Source organism: Danio rerio, chromosome 24 (assembly GCF_049306965.1).
Source record: "Danio rerio strain Tuebingen ecotype United States chromosome 24, GRCz12tu, whole genome shotgun sequence".
Lineage (NCBI taxonomy): Eukaryota > Metazoa > Chordata > Actinopteri > Cypriniformes > Danionidae > Danio > Danio rerio.
The window spans coordinates 15,059,375-15,082,391 of NC_133199.1; the positions used below are offsets into that span (position 1 = coordinate 15,059,375).

Sequence of the window (23,017 nt, forward strand, 5' to 3'; positions counted from 1 at the left end):
ATAAAAAAAAGAAAATCAAACACGGAGAGTCTAAAACCCTTATGTATTAGGAATTACTTTCATCCACCATTCAATTACGTCTGCAGCTGATGTCAGAACAGCAGAAGCCGTTACTAATTCACTAACGTCACTTTAGAGCTAGTATTTGAATGATTCTCAATAGCATAATTTCTAAAGTGATGATAAAACAGCAGATTTTGCTCACATATTAAGATTATGAGGCTGAACGTGACATGAAATGCCATTCGTCTACAGAGATATCTGCCTACAGTCTATTACAGTCTACAGAGTTTCTCTGTTGCCATCGGTTTATTGTGAAGGGGGCCTGGTGTCCCAACGTATACCCGGAGACTTTAAGGAATGAAAAAAAAGCAGACAAACTATTTAGCTCTTCCTATTGACCTTTATGCGTTTCTACCAAGTGCTGTCGACTACATACATGTCAGTCTATGACAATGAGTAGGAAAAAGGAAAAGAAAAAGACACTCAAACATCCATCACAAAATAAAATAAAGCGACAATCACACACTTCTCCTCAGAGCTCGCCAGAACTGAACGGCGCTCCTATACATACATGCTTACATCTCAAATGTAAAACAACCACAAAAGAATTCCTCTTAAAGCGGACATGGCATTTATACACAGTGCATATCAAACATTAAGCGACCGTTACAATATCACAATAATTAACCCCGAAAAAAGCAACGCAATCACTACCAGACTGCAGTTGTGTTTGCGATAAGGAGGGACGAGGCTGAGACTAGCTTCTTATTTGTAGCATCTTTTTGACTCTATTCGGTCCACCTTAAAAACCGCAACGCTTCTGTTTTTCAGCTTTTTATTTGCGCTCAAGAAAACCCACAGTTTTAATCTTCTAAGCAAGTGCTTATTGTGCTGTCCTTGCGCGTCTTGTGGATAGACAAAGTGAACCGTCTTTGACTAATGGAGACCGACGCACTGTCTCTTAGAAATGATAAGTATTTTAAAATAGGCACTATTCTTATAAATAAACTGCATAGTTGCAATCTAAACAACTACATTCTTGACTAAAATAGCCTCAAAAGTACATTTTGTTGCCTAACAGCTGGAATATTTGTCAAAATGTAGAGCGCCCTCTGCTTGTATGTGGGCGTAGTAATGCACAAGGGTGAAGAGGTGAATATATATATAGTCGAGTACTGATCAGGAGGTAACGTCCGATTCCGATTGAGTCTGAAACTGCATGGTCATGCCCGATTTCTGATCACATGATCGGTTCTGGACATCACTAATTTTAAAGACTATTTATAGGTGAATTAGGCAGTCAGATGTCATAATAACCACCCTTTTTGATGAACCAAAATATTTCCTAATGATTTACAATAAAGAAAGATGAGGAAAATACTTATTTTTAAAATACAAATTTATAACATTTGAAAAAAAAAATCTGACAAAGGTTTAAATTAAAAACGGTGGCCTATTTTTATTTTTATTTTTTATTAGAAAACAAACTGACCAGCATATTCAACTTCATCTGCCAGCCAGTTTCCTTAATAGTCAATAATACTCAGTCCTCAGTATTATTAACATAACAATTATTTAGAGCTTCATGATTTTTCTAGCCTCTCTTGTAAAAAAAGTATGTTTGAAAATGTATGGATATTAACAATAGCCAAATTCATTTCAATATGGGCGGCTTTTGGTACTTCACACCTTTTTATTGTTTTTTTTTTTTTTCAAGAACAAGCTCCAAGATTTACAATAAACGTTTCTTGTAAAATATTTTCTCTATTTAAAAACAATACGGTAGCTAAAGATGACTTCACTTACATCAGATTGTATGTTTTGTTGCACAGCTGGATATTCATGAAAAATAATTGTTACTGTAGCATTAGCCAAAACCGATTAGCTGAAGGGAGAGCCAACAGAGGATTCCTCTTGGACTTAAAGCTGTTTTCAATGTGTTTTTTTTTTTTTTTTTCACTATTTATGATGGCACAACAGTCAAAGTAAGACAAATGAGCTCATGTATGGTACAAATTCTAGACCTTTGTCAGTAAGGGGTGGGTCTTTCGAACCACCCGAACCCCCTGGCTACAGGTCTGGTACCTAATATTTTACTAGTTAAATAGTTCCGAAGCAAAAAAAACTTTTAAATGTTGTGTGAATTGTCCCCCTAAAATGAGTATTTTTTCTAACCCTCACTTGTTTACGCTCAGTTACAGTTTTTCTCAGTGGCTTTGGTGCATTTCTCACAACACTATTTAAATTTGCACAACAGTTAATGCATTTCTCAAAACAATTAGTCATTTGTGCACAACATAGTAGCAGTTTCTCATTCCTTCCAACAAATTACAAATGGATTTGGACATGCATCAATTGCTTTCATACAACTCTCTGCTGTTTTATAACATTATCATTTGCTTTTGTCGTGTCAGTCAAAATTGACTAAACTTGTAAATGCTGAATAGTCCTTCCATATAAAACTAATAGTCCTCATTTCATTACTTGAGTTATTACATAAAAAATTGTTGAACAAGTTGTCAAAATCTGTCAAGCAAATTTCTAGTTTTTCTCAGTCGCTTTGGTGTATTTTTCACAACACTAATGCATTTCTGCACAACAGTTAATGCATTTCTCAAAACAATTAGTACAAACTGCAAAACCTAGTTGATAACCTGCAAAAGCGCGTCACTTACTCAAAATGGATAGTTCATTACTCAAAAGCAAGTTTCTATGTCAATCAAAGTGTCAGTGTCATCAAAATGAAAAGTCCTGACACCATTGTTTATGAACAAGATAGTCCAATAGGATTGTCATGTTTTCATTATGACAGTTTACACTGTAATTTTGTCCAATGCTAAAAAGTCAGAGTTTGGTGACTCTTCCTGAAAATGCTCAAGACAGCACTGTATACTGTTTGCACAGCCATTTAAAAACTACAGTAAAGTTATACATCACTGCATTTAGTGAGGCATCTGAGTACAAGACACTGAATATGTACGTTTCACATTTTTACTGCATTTGCTCTTTACAATTCTAATTTATTCACAGCATTGAGCAAAAGAATAAATACACCCTTATTTACAACAAACATAAACTTCCTTTGGGTAGAGCTGTGCACAACTGTAAACAATATTGCAGTACATACAGTATACAGATGTCTAACTTTACTGTAGTTTTCAAATGGCTGTGAAAATAGTATACTGTGCTGTCTTGAGCATTTTCAGGAAGTGTCACTAAAATCTGACTTTTTTGCATTAAAAAAAATTACAGAGTAATTGTAATTGTATAAAAATAACTTTCATAATGAAAACATGACAAAGCTATTTGATTATCATGTTCATAAACCATGGTGTCAGGACTTTTCATCTTGATGACACTGACACTTTTATTGACATGAATACTTGCTTTTGAGGAATGAGCTATCCATTTTGAGCAAGTGACACGCTTTTTCCTGTTATCGACAAGGTTTTGCAGTTTGTACTAATTGTTTTGAGAAATGCATTACTGTTGTGCAAGTGTAAATAATGTTGTGAGAAATGCACCAAAGCCACTGAGAAAAAACAAACAAACTGTATTTCACTTTAAAGGCAATAAAAAGGACAAAAATGCTAGGTTTTTGAAAATATTAAACAGCATTTAGAGGTTTTTGCATCCAAACTCTTCAGTTATTTTGCAATAGTATTAAGCAACAATTTGCATTTTAAGATTTAACAATGTTATAAAGTTAGTTTGACAAGTTAGATTAATTTGGAAAGTTAAAATGGATAAGTGGTTTGTTCTGAGATGACAACTAAAAAAAAAAAGACATTTTCAGTTTGTTCAAACTATATGTTTAAAATGAGCTAAAATAACACAATTCTTTTTTTTTTTTTGTGTAAAAAACATACATCTTAACTAAATGTCTTCACGTTGTCCCAACACAAATTGATTGTCTGGAACCCACCATTTTTATAGTATAAAGGGGGTAATAAATAATCCAATAAAAACATTAATAAAATAACTAAATAAAATGCTTAAATTTAAAACACATTTGTTTTAGTCCAACCAAACTAAAAACATTATTGTAAATACTGTAAAATGTCCTTGTTGTAACCGCGCGGGAGTGACACCAACAACAGAAGTTTGGATCCACATGCAGGTTTATTAGAATCATCAGACAAACAGTGGTCAATACAGGGGCAACCAGACGTATGAGGGCAATCCAGAGTAGAAGTCAAATTAACAGGCAGATAGTCAGAGATAGTCAGATCAAAACACAGCAAAGGCAGACAACGAAACCGCATTGTAATGTCACTGTGACAGATAACAAGACTTGGCAAACTGAATGGGTGAGTGTGTGGCTTAAATAGTGTGTGCAATCAGTCTCTGACAATCCTCAGGTGGTGAGAGTAATCAATCTAGATGAGGAAGCATGTGTGAGTGTGACCGGAGTGCATGTATGAATATGTAGTTCAGAAATGGCGGAATTGTTGTTCATGAGTTATTGTTAGTGCAATCCAGCGATCTTATGGAATACAATCACTGGTAATCGTGACACTTGTTCTGTTAAACCACATTAAAAGTATTTTAAAAAATTAATGAATAAAATGTATAAATCGTAATTCGAGTGCTAATAATTCTTGTTTAATGGGGGCTTGTTATTTACCGATTGCCAGCAGATCGATTTCACATCACTGAGAGAAAGAACTTCCTGACATTTTGCCATCCCTTTATAGCGCTGTGCTAGCAGTCTTCATTTGTAATGAAAGCCAAGTTTGTGCCCTGTGGTATCTTTGAAAAGGTCAGACAAAGAGCCTTATTTGAGCCATTATTGCGCTTGTCAAAAGCCTTTTAGACTACAAATGGATTGGGGAATAAGTGTATCTAATCTGCTTATCTAGTGTGGTAGAGTCCTCAAGTTTGGTACTGACGAAATAATTGTGACTGAATCTGATGTTGTTGATGGTGAAAATAGCTTGTGTGGGTCAGACAGTTTATCAGTACAGGTTGAGTGCTACCCGACTGAACAGTCTCTGGTTTCTAGCTGAAAACTAGCATTGCATCATTGCTAAGGGCCATTGCTAATTGCTTCAAGTAAGTGGATATGTAAGGATAATGTATAGAGGGATAATGCCCTCGTCTTGTTTCACCCTTAAGGGATTCATTTTGCAATAATGACTGTACATTATCCTATTAATACACAGGTAAGGAGCAAATAAATAAATGTTTAAATGAGATGTGGGTTGAAATCATTTTATTATTTTATCTGTATAAAGCATAAAGTAAAATACATGTTAATCTATTACCATGTAAAAAGGGGTTAGGTTTCTGCTAGTCACCTGCATGTACATTTTCCATTAGCTTTTTTTCTTTGAATGACATACAACAAATGTATAATTTACAATAAACTCAGTAATAATGTCAAATAATGTAAAATGCTTAAATGTGATGAGAATGTGTGGTTATCTTTGATTCCGTTATCGTCTTAATGGTGCCATATACTGCATTTATTTAATAAGTTAAATTGTTCTATGATTTCTACTTAGTATAAATGTACTTTAGGTAAATAATACTGTATATCTTCAGAATTTATGCTCATTACTCCATGAAATTCCCCTAGAACCAGAAGCTCCATATTGACCATATTTGGCATGGTCATGCATATTAATGAGCTCTGTTCTGCAGCTCTATGTACCCATACAAAAATGCTAATGAATTTATGCACAAATGAAACACAAATGATTCGTGAAAAATGCAGCTTTTCCATAAAATGAGAACAAAATCGACTCTTCATGATAAACTACTGGAAAATATCAACAAAGCAAAACTGAATTTGCTGCTGTGGGAGAAGCCAAGTGAGTCTTTTGTAAATCTATAAAAAAAAAAAAAAGTTGACTAAAGTCTTTTTAAGTCTATAATGTAAATGCAAACACAACCAGGAATTAATATTAACTTGTGGTAATCGCAATAAGAGCTCAATACTCAGCAGTCTACATTTTGTTACCTGAAATTATTAACATATCAAGGAAATTTTACAATAAACATGATTATTTAACAAAAGGAACCTTATACCTCTTCAGGGCGGTGATGAATAGAATCATAGTCTGAGTAGTATGCTGTTTGCCTTCTGATGAGCAGTAAAGGGATGACTGGTAGAGTTATTGCTTAGTAATGCATAGAAAACAAACTGGTGCAGCTGGCTTTAATTTTCTGTGTCTCACATTTTCAAAATAAAAGTCCCCCATACAGAGTAATCCTTAATATGCATTCAGTATATTGTGTACAACATATCAGTCTCTGTTTTGACTGATGATCTCCTGATGATGTTGATATGGCTGCTATTCAGGGTGCATTTCTGAAAAACTATTGTTAGCCAACTAAAGTCTGAAGTTCCGTTGTTACAAACATAGTTTGTTGATTTGTCATCTCCCAAATCCATTGTTCCAATAAACATTCGCAAGCTGCATCACAAACTTGTACGCTTGCACCCACAAACTGTATATACAGTAAATTTCATGTATTTCTTTTTAAGAGTTCACACTTAGCTGATCATTTATAACTAAATGATGTGTGTTTGGCATGCTGTTTTGGGAGAAAGCCCTGAGCTTTAAAGATTCTCGAGCCCTGGGCTCCCTCCTGTTTCATTGGCAGAGAGGGGAGTCTGAGCTCAGGTAGATCTCGAGAGCTCCCCTGAATTAATTATTTGAATCTGTTCTTTAATTATTAGAGTTTGTGCATTGAAAGCTTTTACTAAAGCTCATATACATGCCATTTAGTTCATTTAATTCACCTATACCGCAGGTCTTTGGACTGTAGAAGGAAATCGGAGTGTCTCATGGAAACCCATCTGAGCATGGGGGGAGCACCTAAACTCTGCACAGAAATTCCAACTGGCCCAGCTGGAACTCTAACCAGTGACATTCTTGCTGTGAGTCAACAGTGCGACAAAGATGGCTAAGGTGAGAAAATCTGGTTATTTATTATGTGTTTGGGTTAATCTGGTCTTAATTGGTAAATTGTGTGATACCTAATTTGGGACCAGCCGTGGCCAATCATAAGCACATTATCCTCTCAAAATTAGTTTATAAATAGACTTCACTTAAGTAAAAATTATTACATATTTAGTTTTTTAATAAGGAAACATTAGGTCCTTTAAAAGTATTTGAACAACCTTACCAATGATTAGTAGTAATGTTGTCACGATTACTACTGTAGTTTCAGGCTAAATCACGATAAATTTAAAACTAAAAATGATTAGTATTAATATTTCAAACCTAAATAATCATGAAAGCCATGATTGATTATCATGAAAAGACCTAACATTGCAAAAATACTGTATAATGTACATTAAAATAATACATAAAACAAATCCATAATGCAGGGATCCACATTAATGTTGTTTGACACGGAAACGCATTAAGCTGCAAAAAAATCTGTGGTTTGTTCTCATTCCAGATACAAAACTTGGTGGAACATTTTCAACACCTTTTATCCATTAAATTAGTGTTTAATCATTATGTAAACATATATTATAAAATTATAACATGATCATTTTAGTGACTATAATCATTAAATGGAAATATCATACCATTATATCTCCCTTCAGTAGTGCATATTTATCTTTACGTATTATTTTATTGTAGCTGCTAGTTCACTCCTCGCCTCTTAACAGTCAAGTCCTTTCAGCTAACTTTGTTTCCAATAAACGTCATTAAACTTTAATGATACCTCATAGGCAACGTGGATTGTGAGAATGAGTGAAGCAATTTAAAATGAATCAGCAGAATACTTATCTCATTAATTCATTTAAAACGAATCCGCCAAATGTTTACCTCATTAATATTGATGAATCGCATAAGCAGCCTGCTCATGCTTACAGACGTATCAATGGCTTTGACAGCACATGTAATGATACCTGTTTGATCTTATCCTCTACTTTTAAAGGATGTCAGAAGACTTAGAAGACTTCATACTTCTTGCTCTTCTTTAAGCAGAGCTAAGACGGAAAATCAATGCACTCAGTTTAGTGTAAATTTGGTGAAATAACCTTCAGATCAGATCAGATCTGACATCAGTGACATTGTTCCACATAGCTTTTTTCCTTGAGGACATCCTGTGACTAAAGGAAGTTTCTGGAAACTTTTCCCCCGAGGTCGGTTTCAGGGATCATAATCTTTGCGACTCACCTCTCTGTGTACTTGTGCGTAATTGTAAAAGTACACCTAATTGTGTAACCCACACCTGAAGGGATGTCAAGCTCTGTCTACTTAATTAGACTGTCGCGGGAGAGGTAATTAACCTAATACTGTTTAATTACACAGAGTGCGTGTCCCTGAATGTTTAATCAAATGTTTATTTTTGTGTTCAATTCTGCGTGCAATAGACTGCTATCATTAAACTTCCAAGACATGGAAACAGAAGGATGGTTCTCAGTGAAGAATTATGGGTAGTATTTTATTTTGACAATTGATTGTCAATTTCTTTTTAGCTGTCTTTAAATAATAAATGACAGTATGTGGCGTATTCAAGGAAGAAATGCGACCGTGGTTCTTTCCAAGTGGTGCTGGTACCAAGAAAAAAGTGTAAATTGTAAAAAATAATTTATTATTTAAACGATTAAAAATATAAATTATTATATATAAAATTTTTATTGCAAAAAAATCAATGCAATTCAATATAACATACTTAAACACATTTACAAACATTTACGTACATAAACAAATTACATAACATTTGATAGCAATTATACAACAATATAAATACATTTTCAGAATATTTTTAAATTAACTTATTTTTGAGTTTATAGATAGATACTGTACATACACTAACTGGCCACTTTATAAGGTACACCTTACCAGTGCCAGGTTGGACCCACTTTTGCCTTCAGAACTGCCTTAATCCTTCATGGCATAGAAATAAAAAAAATAAAAATTACATAAAAGCATTACACAATTGCTGCAGTTCCATCACATCCACAAAAGATGCTCTATTGAATTGAGGTCTGTTGACTGTGGAGGCCATTTGAGTACAGTGAACGTTCGAGGTTACAGAAGTAACCCTTCGTTCCCTTCGCTATTAAGTGGATTTGATATTGAAAATCCACGTATGGGAAGGATTTGGTTCAGAAGCCGCTTGTCTGAAAGAGTATTGAACGGCCAATGAATGCAATGAAATGGCAGCGTAAGCTTGCACAGGTGTGCTTCATTGCCAATTATCCCAGCATATAAGCACACCTGGAGCGAGCAAACGCCATTCTTTTAAGCTGAAGAGACTTTCAAACAGCTAAGGGACAGTCATTATGGCGACGGAGTATAGCACTTCCATTCCCCTCCTTGGGGAACGAAGGGTTACTTCTGTAACCTTGAACGTTCCCCTTCGGTTGGGGAACTTCAGTGCTATTAATTGGATTTGATATTGAAAACCCACGTATGGGAAGACTATGAAAAGCGCCATAATGACTGCACCTTACCAACGCCCCCGATGAGGGGATAGTCAAGCAAGCGTGACGCACCCACATCATGGGAGGCGTGGTCCTCCAACATGTCCCTGGCCCTAATTTATTCTACTTTAACAGAAGTCTTACGGATTTAGATATATTTTTTGGGAAGTCGTGAGCATCTCGATAATTCTAGGAATATACGACAGTACGTTGGGAAGCGTGCAATCCCGATAGGGAGGATGCTGCGGAGGCCATCTGCTAACCAAGGGGGGAATAGATGGCAGAATTTACATGTGGATTAGCCCTAAAAAGGGGGAGTACGCATAGCAAAAAAGTGGTTAGTGGAGAGGGAAGACACAGGTCCACCCAGGGGGGGGGGGACTTAACCGTGGCGGAATAAGCATATGGGATCGCCTAGTGGGGATCACGCATAGCAGGCACCTGTACCCAAAACGCGGGCTGACCAGTGGGCAGACCTACAACGTAGTGGGTCAGCAAGTGACTCCTCCGCTGAGTCAGTGCTGGGGGCCACGGAGGAATCTGCAGGGCTCACCTGACGGGGAACTTTACTGACAGATAAAAAGGCGCACGTACCTCCGTGTTAGGGAGAATGGCGCAGCAAGCGTGTTTCAACACCCTACCGAATTGTTTCCTCAATCACCAAAGGGTTACCTAATACCCTTGAGGAAACCGGCTCCACTCGCAGATTGTAAAACCTTGCAAATGTGTTGGGTGTCACCCAGCCCGCAGCTCTACAGATGTAGCGCATTGGCTGCACGGTTGAGCTTGCCTGAATATGAATGGCGTGCAACGATTTCAGCCGCAGATGACTCCAGAAGAGCAGACTGCGGGCGAGCTGAGACATGCGGCGAGAGCGCATATCCCCTAACGGTTGATATACGCTGCCGCCGCCGTACTGTCCGTCCTGACCAGTACGTGTTGCCACTCCAGCACCGGGAAAAAACGGTGGAGAGCGAGGAACACTGCCAACAGCTCCAGGCGATATGCCAATGCAACTGGGTACCTTTCCACAGGTCCGCAGCCGCATGCCCGCAACGCACAGCCCCCCCAGCCCGTGTTGGAAGCGTCTGTTGAAACGACAACAAGATTGGACGCCTGTCCTAGAGACACTCAGGCTTGTAGGAACGAGGGGTCGCTCCAAGGGCTGAGGGCGCGGCGACACAGTGCAGTAACGGAGACTTGGTATGCGCGCGCGTGCCATGCGCATCTGGGGACTCGATCGTGAAGCCAGTGCTGAAGTAGTCTCATATAGAGTAATCCGAGCGGCATGAAGCGGCTGCGGATGCCATATGCCCCAGGAGCCTCTGAAATAGTTTCAGTGGGACCACTATTTTGCTGTCGAGCTCTCTCAGACAGTACAGCATCAGCTGAGCACGCTCTCTGGAGAGGCGCGCTGCCATGGTGACCGAGTCCAGCTCCAGCCCGAGTGAAGAGATCCTCTGCACGGGGGCGAGTTTGCTCTTTTCTCGGTTGACCTGAAACCCTAACAGGTAGAAGTGCCGGAGCACTTTGTCTCTGTGCATAATCAATTGCTCCGAGAGAGGGCAAAAATCAGCCACTCGTCAAGAAAATTGAGTATGCGGATGCCCGCGAGCCGAAGGGGCACTAAGGCACCCTCCGCGGGCTTGGTGAGGACCCGCGGAGACAGAGAGAGCCCGAAGGGGAGGGCTTTGTATTGCCAAGCTCGACCTTCAAACGCAAACCGCAGAAACTGACGGTGGTGAGGAAGAGTGGAGACATGGAAATACACATCCATCAGGTCTAATGCTGCAGACCAACCCAGAGGACGAACGCACCGGAGGATGCACTTCTGCGTGAGCATTCTGATTGGCAGCTTGTGCAGACAGCGGTTCAAAACGCGCAGATCTAGGATTGGCCGTGACCCACCACTCTTTTTGGGCACGATGAAGTGTGGGCTGTAAAACCCGCTCTCCATCTCGGCTGGAGGGAGTGGCTCGATTGCATCCTTCGCCAGGAGGACAGCAATCTCCTCTCGCAAGACAAGGGCAAACAGGGGGCTGACCCTGGTGAATACACACCCGTGATTTGGGGGGCCGTTTCGCGAACTGGATCGCATAGCCGAGTCTTATTTTGTGTATGAGCCACCGCAAAGAGCTGGCCCGCGCTAACCAGGCAGGCAGAGCTCTCGCTAATGGATTCTTCGCTACAATCGCTGACGTACCAGCAGTGGGGCAGCGCAGAGTGGGTGTGCTGATCCGGGAAGCGCGCGGGTCCCACGGAAGAGCTGGAGGTGACAGATTTGCTCTCACTCCGCACCCGAGCTCCGGAGGGGAGGCTCGAGGTGTGGGAGAATGGAGACCGTCCTCCCAGCGCTCGTGAGCCACTGGTGAAACGCACCGAATCTGCAAGCTGGAAAGCATAGCGTCCCAGACTGGCTGATTTCGGGCTGTCACATCTGGGGAAGTGAAAAAGTGCTCTTTCATTGATGTTTTCATGCCAGTAAAAAGTGCCGTTGGAAATGGGGCCCCGCCCTCCAGCGGGGAAAGAGCAAGTTCCCTCTTCTCCAGATGGGCTGTCCCAGGGACGCTTCATGGTCCGTTGCCAGACTTAGTGGTGTTCTGGGCAGGGGGGCTGGCTGCTTCCGAGGTGATCGACGCGCTCGCTTCGCCAAAGGCGTGTGCCGGGGCGGTGCAGCTCTTGTAGGCGGGCGCCTTCGGCGAGGAGCAGGTATGAATGGCACGGCGGGCGGAGTGGGCTACGGACCGCCAATAAGACATCACCCATCAACTGCTCTCTCACTGCCTTGAATTCCTGGGTAAATTCACAGACGGTGTCGCCGAACATGGCTTGGGATATGGGGAAGTCAAGAAAGCGAACTTTGTCGACTTCGCGCACATCAGCCAGGGGTGGCACTCCTGGATAACTAAAGTGGACATCGTCCTCCCCAACGCACACGCAGCGGACTCAGTAGTCCGAAGAGCTAAGTCGGCGGCGGTGCGAAGTTCGAAAGCCTGGGTTGGACCCACCCTCGTGCAGCTCGGCCAGCGATTGCGCTTGGTAGCGCTGGTAGGTGGCTATCGCATGCAAGGCGGAAGCAGCCTGGCCCTAAGCCTTGTAAGCTCTAGCTCCGAGGGAGGCAGATAACTTACAGGCTTTGGATGGGAGAAGAGGTGGACCCCGCCAAGGAGAGGCGCCGTGCGGATTGACCGACATCGCGCACTCAACCTGAGGAATCGCCACATACCCCCTGGCCGTTCCACCGTCAAGAGTGGTGAGGGTGGAGGGACACGCAGCACGAGCAGAAAAAAGTGCCCTTCAAGACCGCGTGAGCCTACTGTGCACCTCCGGGAAGAAGGGAACGCCCCTCTAGTCGGTCTGGCCGCGGAGCTGGGGGATAAACCATCTCCAACCCATGGCCGAAGCAGCCCAGGAAAGCACGGCTAACATGTCCGTTTCAGGATTCGTTGTGACAGCGTTCACCTGCCCGGAGGGGGCGAGCGGGTCTGGATCATCATTGGACAATGAAAGCCCACCCTCCGATGCCGCGGTGGACGTCTGTCTCCGGTGTCATCGAGCGTAAGTGCTACCATCTGTTAGACGTATCTCTTCCCCCACCCGAAGCTTGGATGGAGCGCTTAGAGGAGCAGGAGGTCCGCAGGCCCGTGGGTGACAGATTATCTCTCGCTGAAACCCTCAGATCTGCCTGAGTGCCTGCTGCAGAGCAGGAGACAACTGGGGTTGTTTGCCCTTTTGCAAAGGCTAGCCGCAATCTTCACTGCGCAACAGTCATGGCATCACAATGACGACATGGACTGTCCGCGAGCAGCGCATTAACATGCTGGACCCCCCAGGCATGCAACGCAGTGCTCGTGCCCATCATCCGAGGACAGGAAACCACCGCATCTAGAAACGCACAGTCGGAGCGCCATCCTGAAAAGGACGTGCTGCATGACTGTGTTGCTCTTTCTGTGAAGTTTGCAACTTTATACGCACAGCTCTGGAGGACTGGACCCAAAGAACGCCAGGCAAGAGAGAAACCCAGCACGACCGTCTGCCGCTGCGTGCACACACTCTGGACCGGGAGAATATGCTGGGATAATTGGCAATGAAGCACACCTGTGCAAGCTTACGCTGCCAATTCATTGCATTCATTGGCCCGTTCAATACTCTTTCAGACAAGCGGCTTCTGAACTGAATCCTTCCCATACGTGGATTTTCAATATCAAATCCACTTAATAGCACTGAAGTTCCCCAACCGAAGGGGAACTCATTGTCATGTTTAAGAAATCACGTCTGAGATGATTCACGCTTTATGACATGGCATGTATCCTGCTGGAAGTAGCCATCAAAAGATGGGTTCACTTTGGTTATAAAGAAATAAACATGGTCAGCAACAATACCCAGGTAAGTTGTGGTGTTGACACAATGCTCAATTCCCCCACACCATTACACAACCCCCACCAGCCTGAACTGTTGATACAAGGCAGCATAGATCCATGCTTTCATGTTGCTGATACCAAATTCTGACCCTACCATCCAAACGTTGCAGCACAAATCGAGACTCATCAGACCAGGCAATGTTTTTCCAATCTTCTATTGTCCAATTTTGGTGAGCCTGTGTAAATTGTAGCCTCAGTTTACTTCTCTTAGCTTACAGGAGTGGCACCCAACGCCTTCTTCTGCTGCTGTAGCCCATTCGCCTCAAGGTTCGACAAGTTGTGCGTTCAGAATATGCTTCTGCGTACCTCTGTTGTAATGAGTGGTTATTTGAGTTACTGTTGCCTTTCTATCAGCTGGAACCAGTCTGGCCATTGTTCTCTGACCTCTGACATGAACAAAGCATTTGCGTCCACAGAACTGCCGCTCACTGGATATTTTCTCTTTTTCGGACCATTCTCTGTAAACCCTAGAGATGGTTGTGTGTGAAAATCCCAGTAGATCAGCAGTTTCTAAAATACTCAGACCAGCCTGTCTGGCACCTACAACAATGCAACATTCAAAGTCACTTAAATCACCTTGTTTCCCCATTCTGATGCTCAGTTTGAACTGCAGCAGATCATCTTGACCTAAATGCCTTGAGTTGCCGCCATGTCATTGGCTGATTTGCATTACCGAGCAGTTGGACAGGTGTACCTATTAAAGTGGCCAGTGAGGATAGATAGATAGATAGATAGATAGATAGATAGATAGATAGATAGATAGATAGATAGATAGATAGATAGATAGATAGATAGATAGATAGATAGATAGATAGATAGATAGATAGATAGATAGATGTTTATATTAATTATAACAAAATGAGAAAATGGTAACATCCATAATAGTCATAAGGATATAAACTTTTTATAATGTTAAAGCACATACAGTACTTGCTATGCCCTGTTTAAGCATGTCATCAAAAACTTAGTTGATTAATATAGTAAAAAAAACTTACAGATTCATAGTGTGGCATTTATCTGACACTGCCAGCTGGACACTCTTAGATAAGGACCATTTAATAGCTGTGGGAGCCACTGCAGTTTAAATAATTAGATCTAAAGGTGACTTTTCATTTTACTACGGCGGTGGGCAATGCTTACTGTATCATCGAAAGGGGAACAGCAATTTACACTTTATCTCAGCTTGAGAAAAAGTCACTGAAAACAAATAGATTAGACTGCAAATTAAGATCACAATCTGGATGCTCTTGAGCAAAGATGGAGATGGAATCAATAGGTCTCACACTGGATCAAAGTACAATTCAAAGGGAACCTATTAAAAGGCAGAAAGTGAGGGGAAAAGGCATTTCCATCGCATCAGCTTGTGCAAAACCAGTACGATAAGCAATGAATAAATTATTGCACGCTTTACTGCAAGGTCAGCTGGGTGGCATGTCTTCTCCCATGGCGCTACATCCCACGCTAGGAAGAACATACCCACACGCGGGTCAAAGTCTTCAACCTTGCTTGTATACAGCACACATACTGTCGAACTGATCCTTCTTATACTTTTGTATTTCACAAGGCATTTTCATCCAGATAATGATTCTACACCAGGACGTTGTGCTTAACCTCTGCATGGGCTCTGCATGTGGGAAGCTACTCGCTATGAGATAACAACTCTAACAACTCTAGTATGAATCGCAAAGACCAGCTAACAAAATATGCTGTATGAATGTAAAGTTGTTGTTATTTTGGAATGTTTTGTAAACATTCAAAATAATGTCCAGGCTTTTTTAGGAAGCACCGGAAGCACCGCGGTGGTCTTGTTAGGGGCTGTTCTTTCTTTAGAGCTCAGAATAAAAAGGTTAACTTACAGTGCTGCCTCCTACCTGCTTCTTCTGCCAGAACGCTGTTAACAAAGACACTCAGGATCATGCAATGTATTGGACGTGAACGTTCTTCTCGCTAAAACGCTAGGAAACAAAGTGATGTGTCATAAATGCTTGCACCCTGCTAGCTGTTTTAGAATAATTAAACAGTTTAGCTAGGTTATATTAGCTTCATTGTCCAACGTACAGCCTTTTATAAAGCATTATGTACATATGATAATATGTTAATGCTCAGATTATGTACTTTGAAGCCTGACTAACAAGCTACAGATGGTCTAGTACACTAGTTGGCACTCTAAAGCAGTAACATCCAATGTGTGCATGTATTTGAAAACGTTACATTCTGTAGTGGATTTAGTTGTTGTTTAAGGACATTTCGCAATTTCAGTCATCATTCAGTAGGCATCCTTAGTTTAGTTTATTAGCAATAACTGCTTAATGAAGTAAGAACACTAGGTTGAGCACCCCCTGCTGACCTCACTAATACCACTTTCAACAGCAACCTAGTTTTCCCATTTGGTCGCCCATCCAGGTACTGACCAGGCTCAGCCTTGCTTAGCTTCAGTGAGTAACCGGTCTTGGGGTACAGGGTGATATGGCTGTGGATTAAGAGTACGTTAAGATTACAAGATTTTTTTTTCTTCTTGGTGGGTTATCGGGAGATCTGGTAGATATTTAGGTGCCAAATTGTGTAGGCACTTGAACACAAACAGAACAATTTTAAACTCAATCCTGAAATGAATGGGAAGCCAATGGAGAGAGTGAATGGGAGTGACATGGTCGTATTTGTGATTGGCTGCAGAATTCTAGACCACTTGAAGTCGAGCTACCTGGGATTCCTTTATCTCCTCAAGTTTAGAAGATTTTCTATGTGCAGTTTCATTGAACAGGAATCATAGGACTGATTATTCTACTTGCCAACCATTGTAGATAGAAAAAAAAAATAAACATATAAAGTAATGACTGCATGTTGAAGATAAGCAGTTGTGTGAAAGTTTTTGAAAGTTTACTTAAGCAAAAGTAAAATTTCTCATTTTTGAAACTTCTCAGTAAAGTACAATTTCTGAGAAAAAATACTAAATGAAAATAATTTGAATATTTGTAATTTGTTACTTTACAATAAACTGCAAAAAAGTAACTAAAGACTCGTCAAACATTCCAAAAACAGTTCAATAGTTCTGTAAATGAAAAATGTAAATAAATAAATATTTTAAAGGATTGAACAGATTAATGTGCCTGAAAAATGTCTGCACACAAGTGAGATGAAGGGATGTAAGCATTTTACTTAAAAATGGCAAATGTTTCATAAAGTTTCAGTGACATTAACCATTGTTACACTGTAAAAAAAAATCTATTAATTAACAGTTTCAGTATTTTGTGCTTTCTATTTATTTATGGTTGTGAATTGTATTGTGGGACCCGCTCTGTTGACTTTTGATGTTTAAAATTCAACTCTACAGTGTAACAAAGTGACTTTTATTGAAATTAGAAATGATATAATGTTTAAGAAATAATGAATAGAGTAATACATCTGTAAAATACCAGAGAATGTACTGGCAGCTTATTTTATACTGTAATATACAACACCAACCCAGACAATATATCACTTTAAACTAATAAAGATGTTAATAAAAATCACTTTTCCCCACTTTTTAAGGTTAAAGGTTTTCAGAAAAAAAGATCAAGGTCTCATAATGCAATTCAAAAGCATAAATACATTTGAATTTAATTTTTACAATTTTTAAATAAAAACATATATCACAAAATACAGACAGCTGCTAATTTATGGATTTTTTTACAGTGTAGCTTGGCATTATTGTTTTCTGTAAACTGCTTAAATCACTTCATTTCACATCTTGAATTAAAAACTTTTTAAAGTTTGCAGATCTTTTTCAGTCATCGTGAACATGCAAAGCACCCATTTTTTAGGAATGTTTTTTTCTTGGTCATGTGAACAACATTGAAGTTATATTTCATCACATCATTTAAAAAAAAAAAAGTTTATCTAAATTTTCATTTAAACATTTAAATACGTTTTTGTTTAAGATGTTTAAGAACTCTTTAGCAGAATTGATAAGGTGGTCAAAGAAACTTTAAATTTTGAAAATGTTAACAAAGGCAATCGAAAGATTAAAATGCATCTACTTAAACTATTTTTGTATTTTATGGTTCTTGGTGATTTTAACTTTTATTGTGTTATACATGACTAAGCACATTGGAAAGCACATAGTGACTAATCCTATAGTAAAATGACTTGATTCTCCCTCTTTTAGACAAAATGCATGGACTTGTATAATGAGGTATTATTTAAAACATATATAATTTTAGGACATATATTAATTATTTTTAGGTGTCATGATTTAATGCAACTGTCACAAAAAGCCTTGTAGAACTTGATATGTTGAAAATGTTGAAATCTATTCATTTACATTATAAACTATGGTCTAAGGTTCTATAGTTCACCTAAAAAAAATAATAATAAAATAAAAAAAAAACGTACTACTATTTACTCACTCTAAAGTGGTTCAGCCCTTTTTCAAAGCCTTTTTCTGATGAACACACAGACAAAAAATATATTTTGAAGAATATTGGAAACCAGAACACATTGACATCCATAATTCATTCATTCATTTTCCTTTGGCTCAGTCCCTTATTTATCAGCAGTCGCCACAGCGGAATGAGCCATTAACTATTCTGACATATTTTATTCAGCGGAGGCTTTTCAAGCCGCAATTTTGTACTGGGAAACAACCATACACTCTTACATTCACACACGCACTTCTACACTAAAGCCAATTTGGTTTATTCAATTCACCTACACCACATGTGTTTGGACTGTGGGGTAAACCGGAGCACCTGAAGGAAACCCACACAAACTCCACACAGAAACGCCAACTGGTCAAGCTGAGACTACATTGCGAACCACTGAGCCAATGTGCCACCCCCAACATTCATAGTAGGAAAAAAGAAAATAGGTACTGCTTTCCAACATTCTTTAAAATATCTTCTTAGGAAAAAAAATCTCAAACAGTGAAGGATGAGTGAATGATGACAAACATTTTATTTATTGGCATGAACTACCTTTACATTGTTTTGAGAGGTCAATACATATTACTATATTTAAAAAAAAAAAAAAAAAAAAAACTTTCAGTCTCTGCAATCATGCTTGTTTATTATTTATTTGTGTTTATTTTAACTGGAAACTGCAGTCAAAAAGTAAAGACTGCCTACATGTTTGCAGAAATGTAAACATAATCATATATTTCTAATACTTAGCCAGGATTGCAAACTTTTTTATTCCAACATTTAAAGAATCGACAGTGTAAAAGGCTGAAACTTAAAACAAACATTCTCATATATTTAATAACAAAATATTTGTTCATTATTTTGTAAGAGTCTTCCCAGAACATTTGGAACAGTTCTGAGAAAAGCCTGACCAATCAAACTAATCTCTTGACAATTTTTTTTCCTTCCATACTTGCAATTATTTATGTGATAAAAGTGGTAATAACACGATGCCCTTCTCACCAGTCTGTGCAACTCGTGAGAGGCTGTAAATATCCCTAAACTGTAAACACCTTCATTATTTATAAAATGCTGAGAAGGCATGTTTTGGGCATTATTTATATGCAAGCACCGACAAGGACTTCTTGGATCTGTGTCAGCGTCTTTACTTTAAACTTGATCTTTCAAAATACGAGGGTCGTGTTGTTACAGTATGTTGGCTCACTTTGGATTTGAACTTGTATTTAGAGCTACTTAAATTCAGAGATTTCATTGGCATATTTTATTTTGCCAAGTGCCACACTGAAATGTGTCACGACTTTTCTGTTATAAGTTAGTTTGATGTATTTTTTTGTTTGCTGTCATATTTTATGCAGATGTTAGAAGAAGCCAGCCAGTGTGTTTATGGGCTCATGCAGTAATTTCAAAGAGTGCACAGATGGAACAAACTCACAGTGTCCACACTGAGTCAGCACTGAGAAACCAGACTTATTTTTTGATCTAGTGTATATTTAAAATGCAAATAGGGCTTTTTATGCACAGAAAAGCTCCATGGGACTACTGAAAACACATAAAAAATACATTATTCAAAAAGTCAGATATTTTTCCTTTTAAAGCTCAAGCTCTTTCACTCATTAAATCTTGCCTGTCAAAATGTGTCCACAAGGTGGAGATGTGCTCATTAGCTATTATTTGAACCTTGGCCATCTGGAAATCCATTTAAACCCATTCAAATGACAGTATTATTCAAATCTTAAAGGTTAATGCCAGGGCTTACCTTTAGGTTTGCAGGAAAGATCATAAAAATAGACCCACCAAACTGTCATAACATATAAATATCCATAGAATCATCATAGCATTTCTTCCCAAATAAAATGATTGCTGTCATTTAGCAAAAATGGGTTAAATTGAATTAAACTGGTGAAGAAAAATATATTTAGGGATCAATTTAATTAATGCCATTTATAGTGTTAATTTATGTTTTTATATATTTATTCAAACTGAAAAGAAATAAAAATAAAGAGATTAAAATGATAATAAGTATTATCATTTAAAATGACAATAAAAAGAAATATTTTTCAAGCATCAAGTTACCATTTTGCTAAATTGTTTCTGAAAGGTCATGTCACTCTAAAAACTGGAAATTAACTATATTTCCATGTATCCTTGTGCAGCCTAATTTTAGCTGAACATTAATTTTTGCTTGATTTTGTTATTTTTTTTATGATCTAACATAAAGAGTAACATAAAAGAAGGTCAAGACCACTTCTTAAAACTTCAGTATCTGAAGTCATCCTAGCAGGAGTAAAAGAGAAGTTTTAGTAACATATGTCAGCATGTAAAGGTGTATATTCTAAAGCACATTATAAAACTGATACAAATTAGTGAACATTTTTAGATTTCTCCCAGGAATTGGGGTTAATAATACTTAACCTGATCAGATTCTTAATCTATATATCCGAATAGAAAATCTGAATCAATTATCGAGTCACAACTCTACAGAGAGAAAGATGTTGGAAATTTCAAATCTGTACTTTCTAGAACATTAAATATTTGTAATGTAATGTCAATAATTCATTCAAATGCCCCAAAAGGCTGATTATCTGTGAAAGGAGGAGAGGACAGAATAATGTAGAGGACTGGTTTAACACTACAGACTGCTTTACAGCTACATGACAGAGTGAATACAAATGTTTATCACAAGCTCTTTCTGTAACATGTGGTTTATTCCCTGTGTTCATCAATCAATAAGTATGTGCATGTGTATATGTGATAATTTTCTATGCAGGACAATGCGAATCGTTACAACAAACAGGTAAAGCAGCTCTTTAGGGCTGAAAATGTTTAAATTATTAAATGGCTGCCCAGACTCCAGACTTAAACCTGATTGAAATTATATGGGCGGTTCATTCTGTTGTGGTTACCCCTGATAAATCAAGAACTAAGCCGAAGGAAAATGTATGAATGATCTCTTGTTTACAGAGATTGAGATTGAGGAGATTGAAGAAAAGCAGATCAATGTCTAACAGAACAGTTTGAAAGACTAGTGATGTGCCGTACGAGACTAGTGATATCTGTAAGAGATTAGTGATGTGCTGTGAATGACTAGTGACATCAGAGACAAGTGATTTGCTTTGAGAGACTAATCATGTTTGTGAGAGATACGGAGAAACCAGTGATGTCCTGTGAAAGAGTGATGTGCTGTTTTACTAGTGATGGCTTTGAGAGACTTAGGAGACTAGTGATGTGCTGTGATTGACTGGTGATTTCCTGTAAGAGACTAGTGATGTATACAACATAGGCTCATTCTGAAAATGTAGCCCATGTTCATTTCTGGAGTAAAGCTACAAACAGTATTACTGCATTTCATCTTTAAAACGAACGCTATGGGGCGGTATGTATCTGTAGCATATGTAACCGCTTATCTCTGTATGGATGGCTTTTCCACTATTACCAATTTGACATGTAGTTGTCAGGTAGTTTGTCATACGTCGGCAGACTTGAGACGCAGAGCAGAGTTAAGACGCAGAGGACGGTTCCAGAAAGCAGGTAAGACAAAAACAAAAGGCAAAAAAATATTAAATAATAATTGGGTGAGAATTTGGTATAATCTAAAAGTTTGGTAAAAAATCAGGGGGCTTTTCTTTTTTTAGATTGCTTTTTAAAACACTTTGGTTAGGTTTAGAGAAGGGGGTGGGTGGAAGGCATTGTTCATTCGGTCAGTCAGTCAGTTAGTCAGTCAGTCAGTCAGTCAGTCAGTCGACACCTTCCTCGCGAGGATTTAATCGAGAAGAACAGGCGCGAATGGCACTAGCGCCTGGCAAAGAAACATGAGATGTAAAAAAGTGTACTCAGCCGCCTCTGATGGATTATTAAGTACACCTTACTAGTACTGGGTTGGACCCCCATTGCCTTCAGAACTGCTTTAATCCTTTGTGGCATAGATTCAACAAGGTGCTGGAAATATTCCTCAGAGGTTTGGGTTTATCTTCACATGATATCATCACGCAGTTGCTGCAGATTTGTCGGCTGCACATCCATGATGCGAATCTCCCATTCAACCACATCGCAAAAGTGCTATATTGGATTGATATCTGGTGACTGTTGAGACTATTTGAGTACAGTGAACTCATTGTCATGTTCAAGAAACCAGTCTGAGATGATTTGCGCTTTATGAGATGGTGCGTTATTCTGCTAAAAGTAGCCATAAGAAGATGGGTACACTGTGGTCATATGGATTGACATGGTCATTAACAATACTCAGGTAGGATGTGGCATTGACACAATGCTCAATTGGTACCAAAGGGCCCAAAGTGTGTCAAGAAAATATCCCCACACCAATACACCACCACCACCAGCCTGAACTGTTGATACAAGGTAGAATGGAGCCATGCAGTTATGTTGTTGATGTCAAATTCTGACCAGACCACACAAATGTCACAGCAGAAATCAAGACTCATCAGACCAGGCAACTTTTTTCCAATCTTCTATTGTCTAATTTTGGTGCCTGTGTGAATTTAAGCCTCGGTTTCCTGTTCTTAGTTTACAGGATAGGCACCCTGTGTAGTTTTCTGCATGCCTAAAAGCACTGAGTTGCTGCCATGTAATTGGTTGATTAGAAATTTGTGTTAACAAGCAGTTGGACAGATGTAAATAATGAAGTGGCCGATGAGTGTATATCAGTCAGTGTGGAATGAATGTATACATTATACAAGTTTCACTTCTTGAATGGAATTACTTAAATAAATCAGGTTTTTTTTAAGATATTCGAATCATATAATCAGAATCTGTAAAATAAACAAAAAACAAAAAATAAA

General features: G+C 39.0%; 1 protein-coding gene across 10 annotated transcripts in view; it reads left to right on the top strand.

The window, feature by feature from the left end:
* Window positions 1-23,017, top strand: part of trpa1b (transient receptor potential cation channel, subfamily A, member 1b) — a 365,395-nt gene that overhangs the window by 244,531 nt on the left and 97,847 nt on the right. For 9 of the 10 annotated variants that reach the window (XR_012399109.1, XR_012399110.1, XR_012399112.1 and 6 more), the window contains one exon: window positions 6,766-6,923. Coding sequence is in view for 6 of the 10 variants with exons in the window: in XM_073940325.1 (XP_073796426.1) it covers window positions 6,915-6,923 (9 nt within the window). In the remaining 4 variants the exon portion in view is untranslated. Of the gene's footprint in view, window positions 1-4,951; window positions 5,059-6,765; window positions 6,924-23,017 lie in introns of those variants that run through there. The other variant, XM_073940328.1, reaches the window with a different exon arrangement.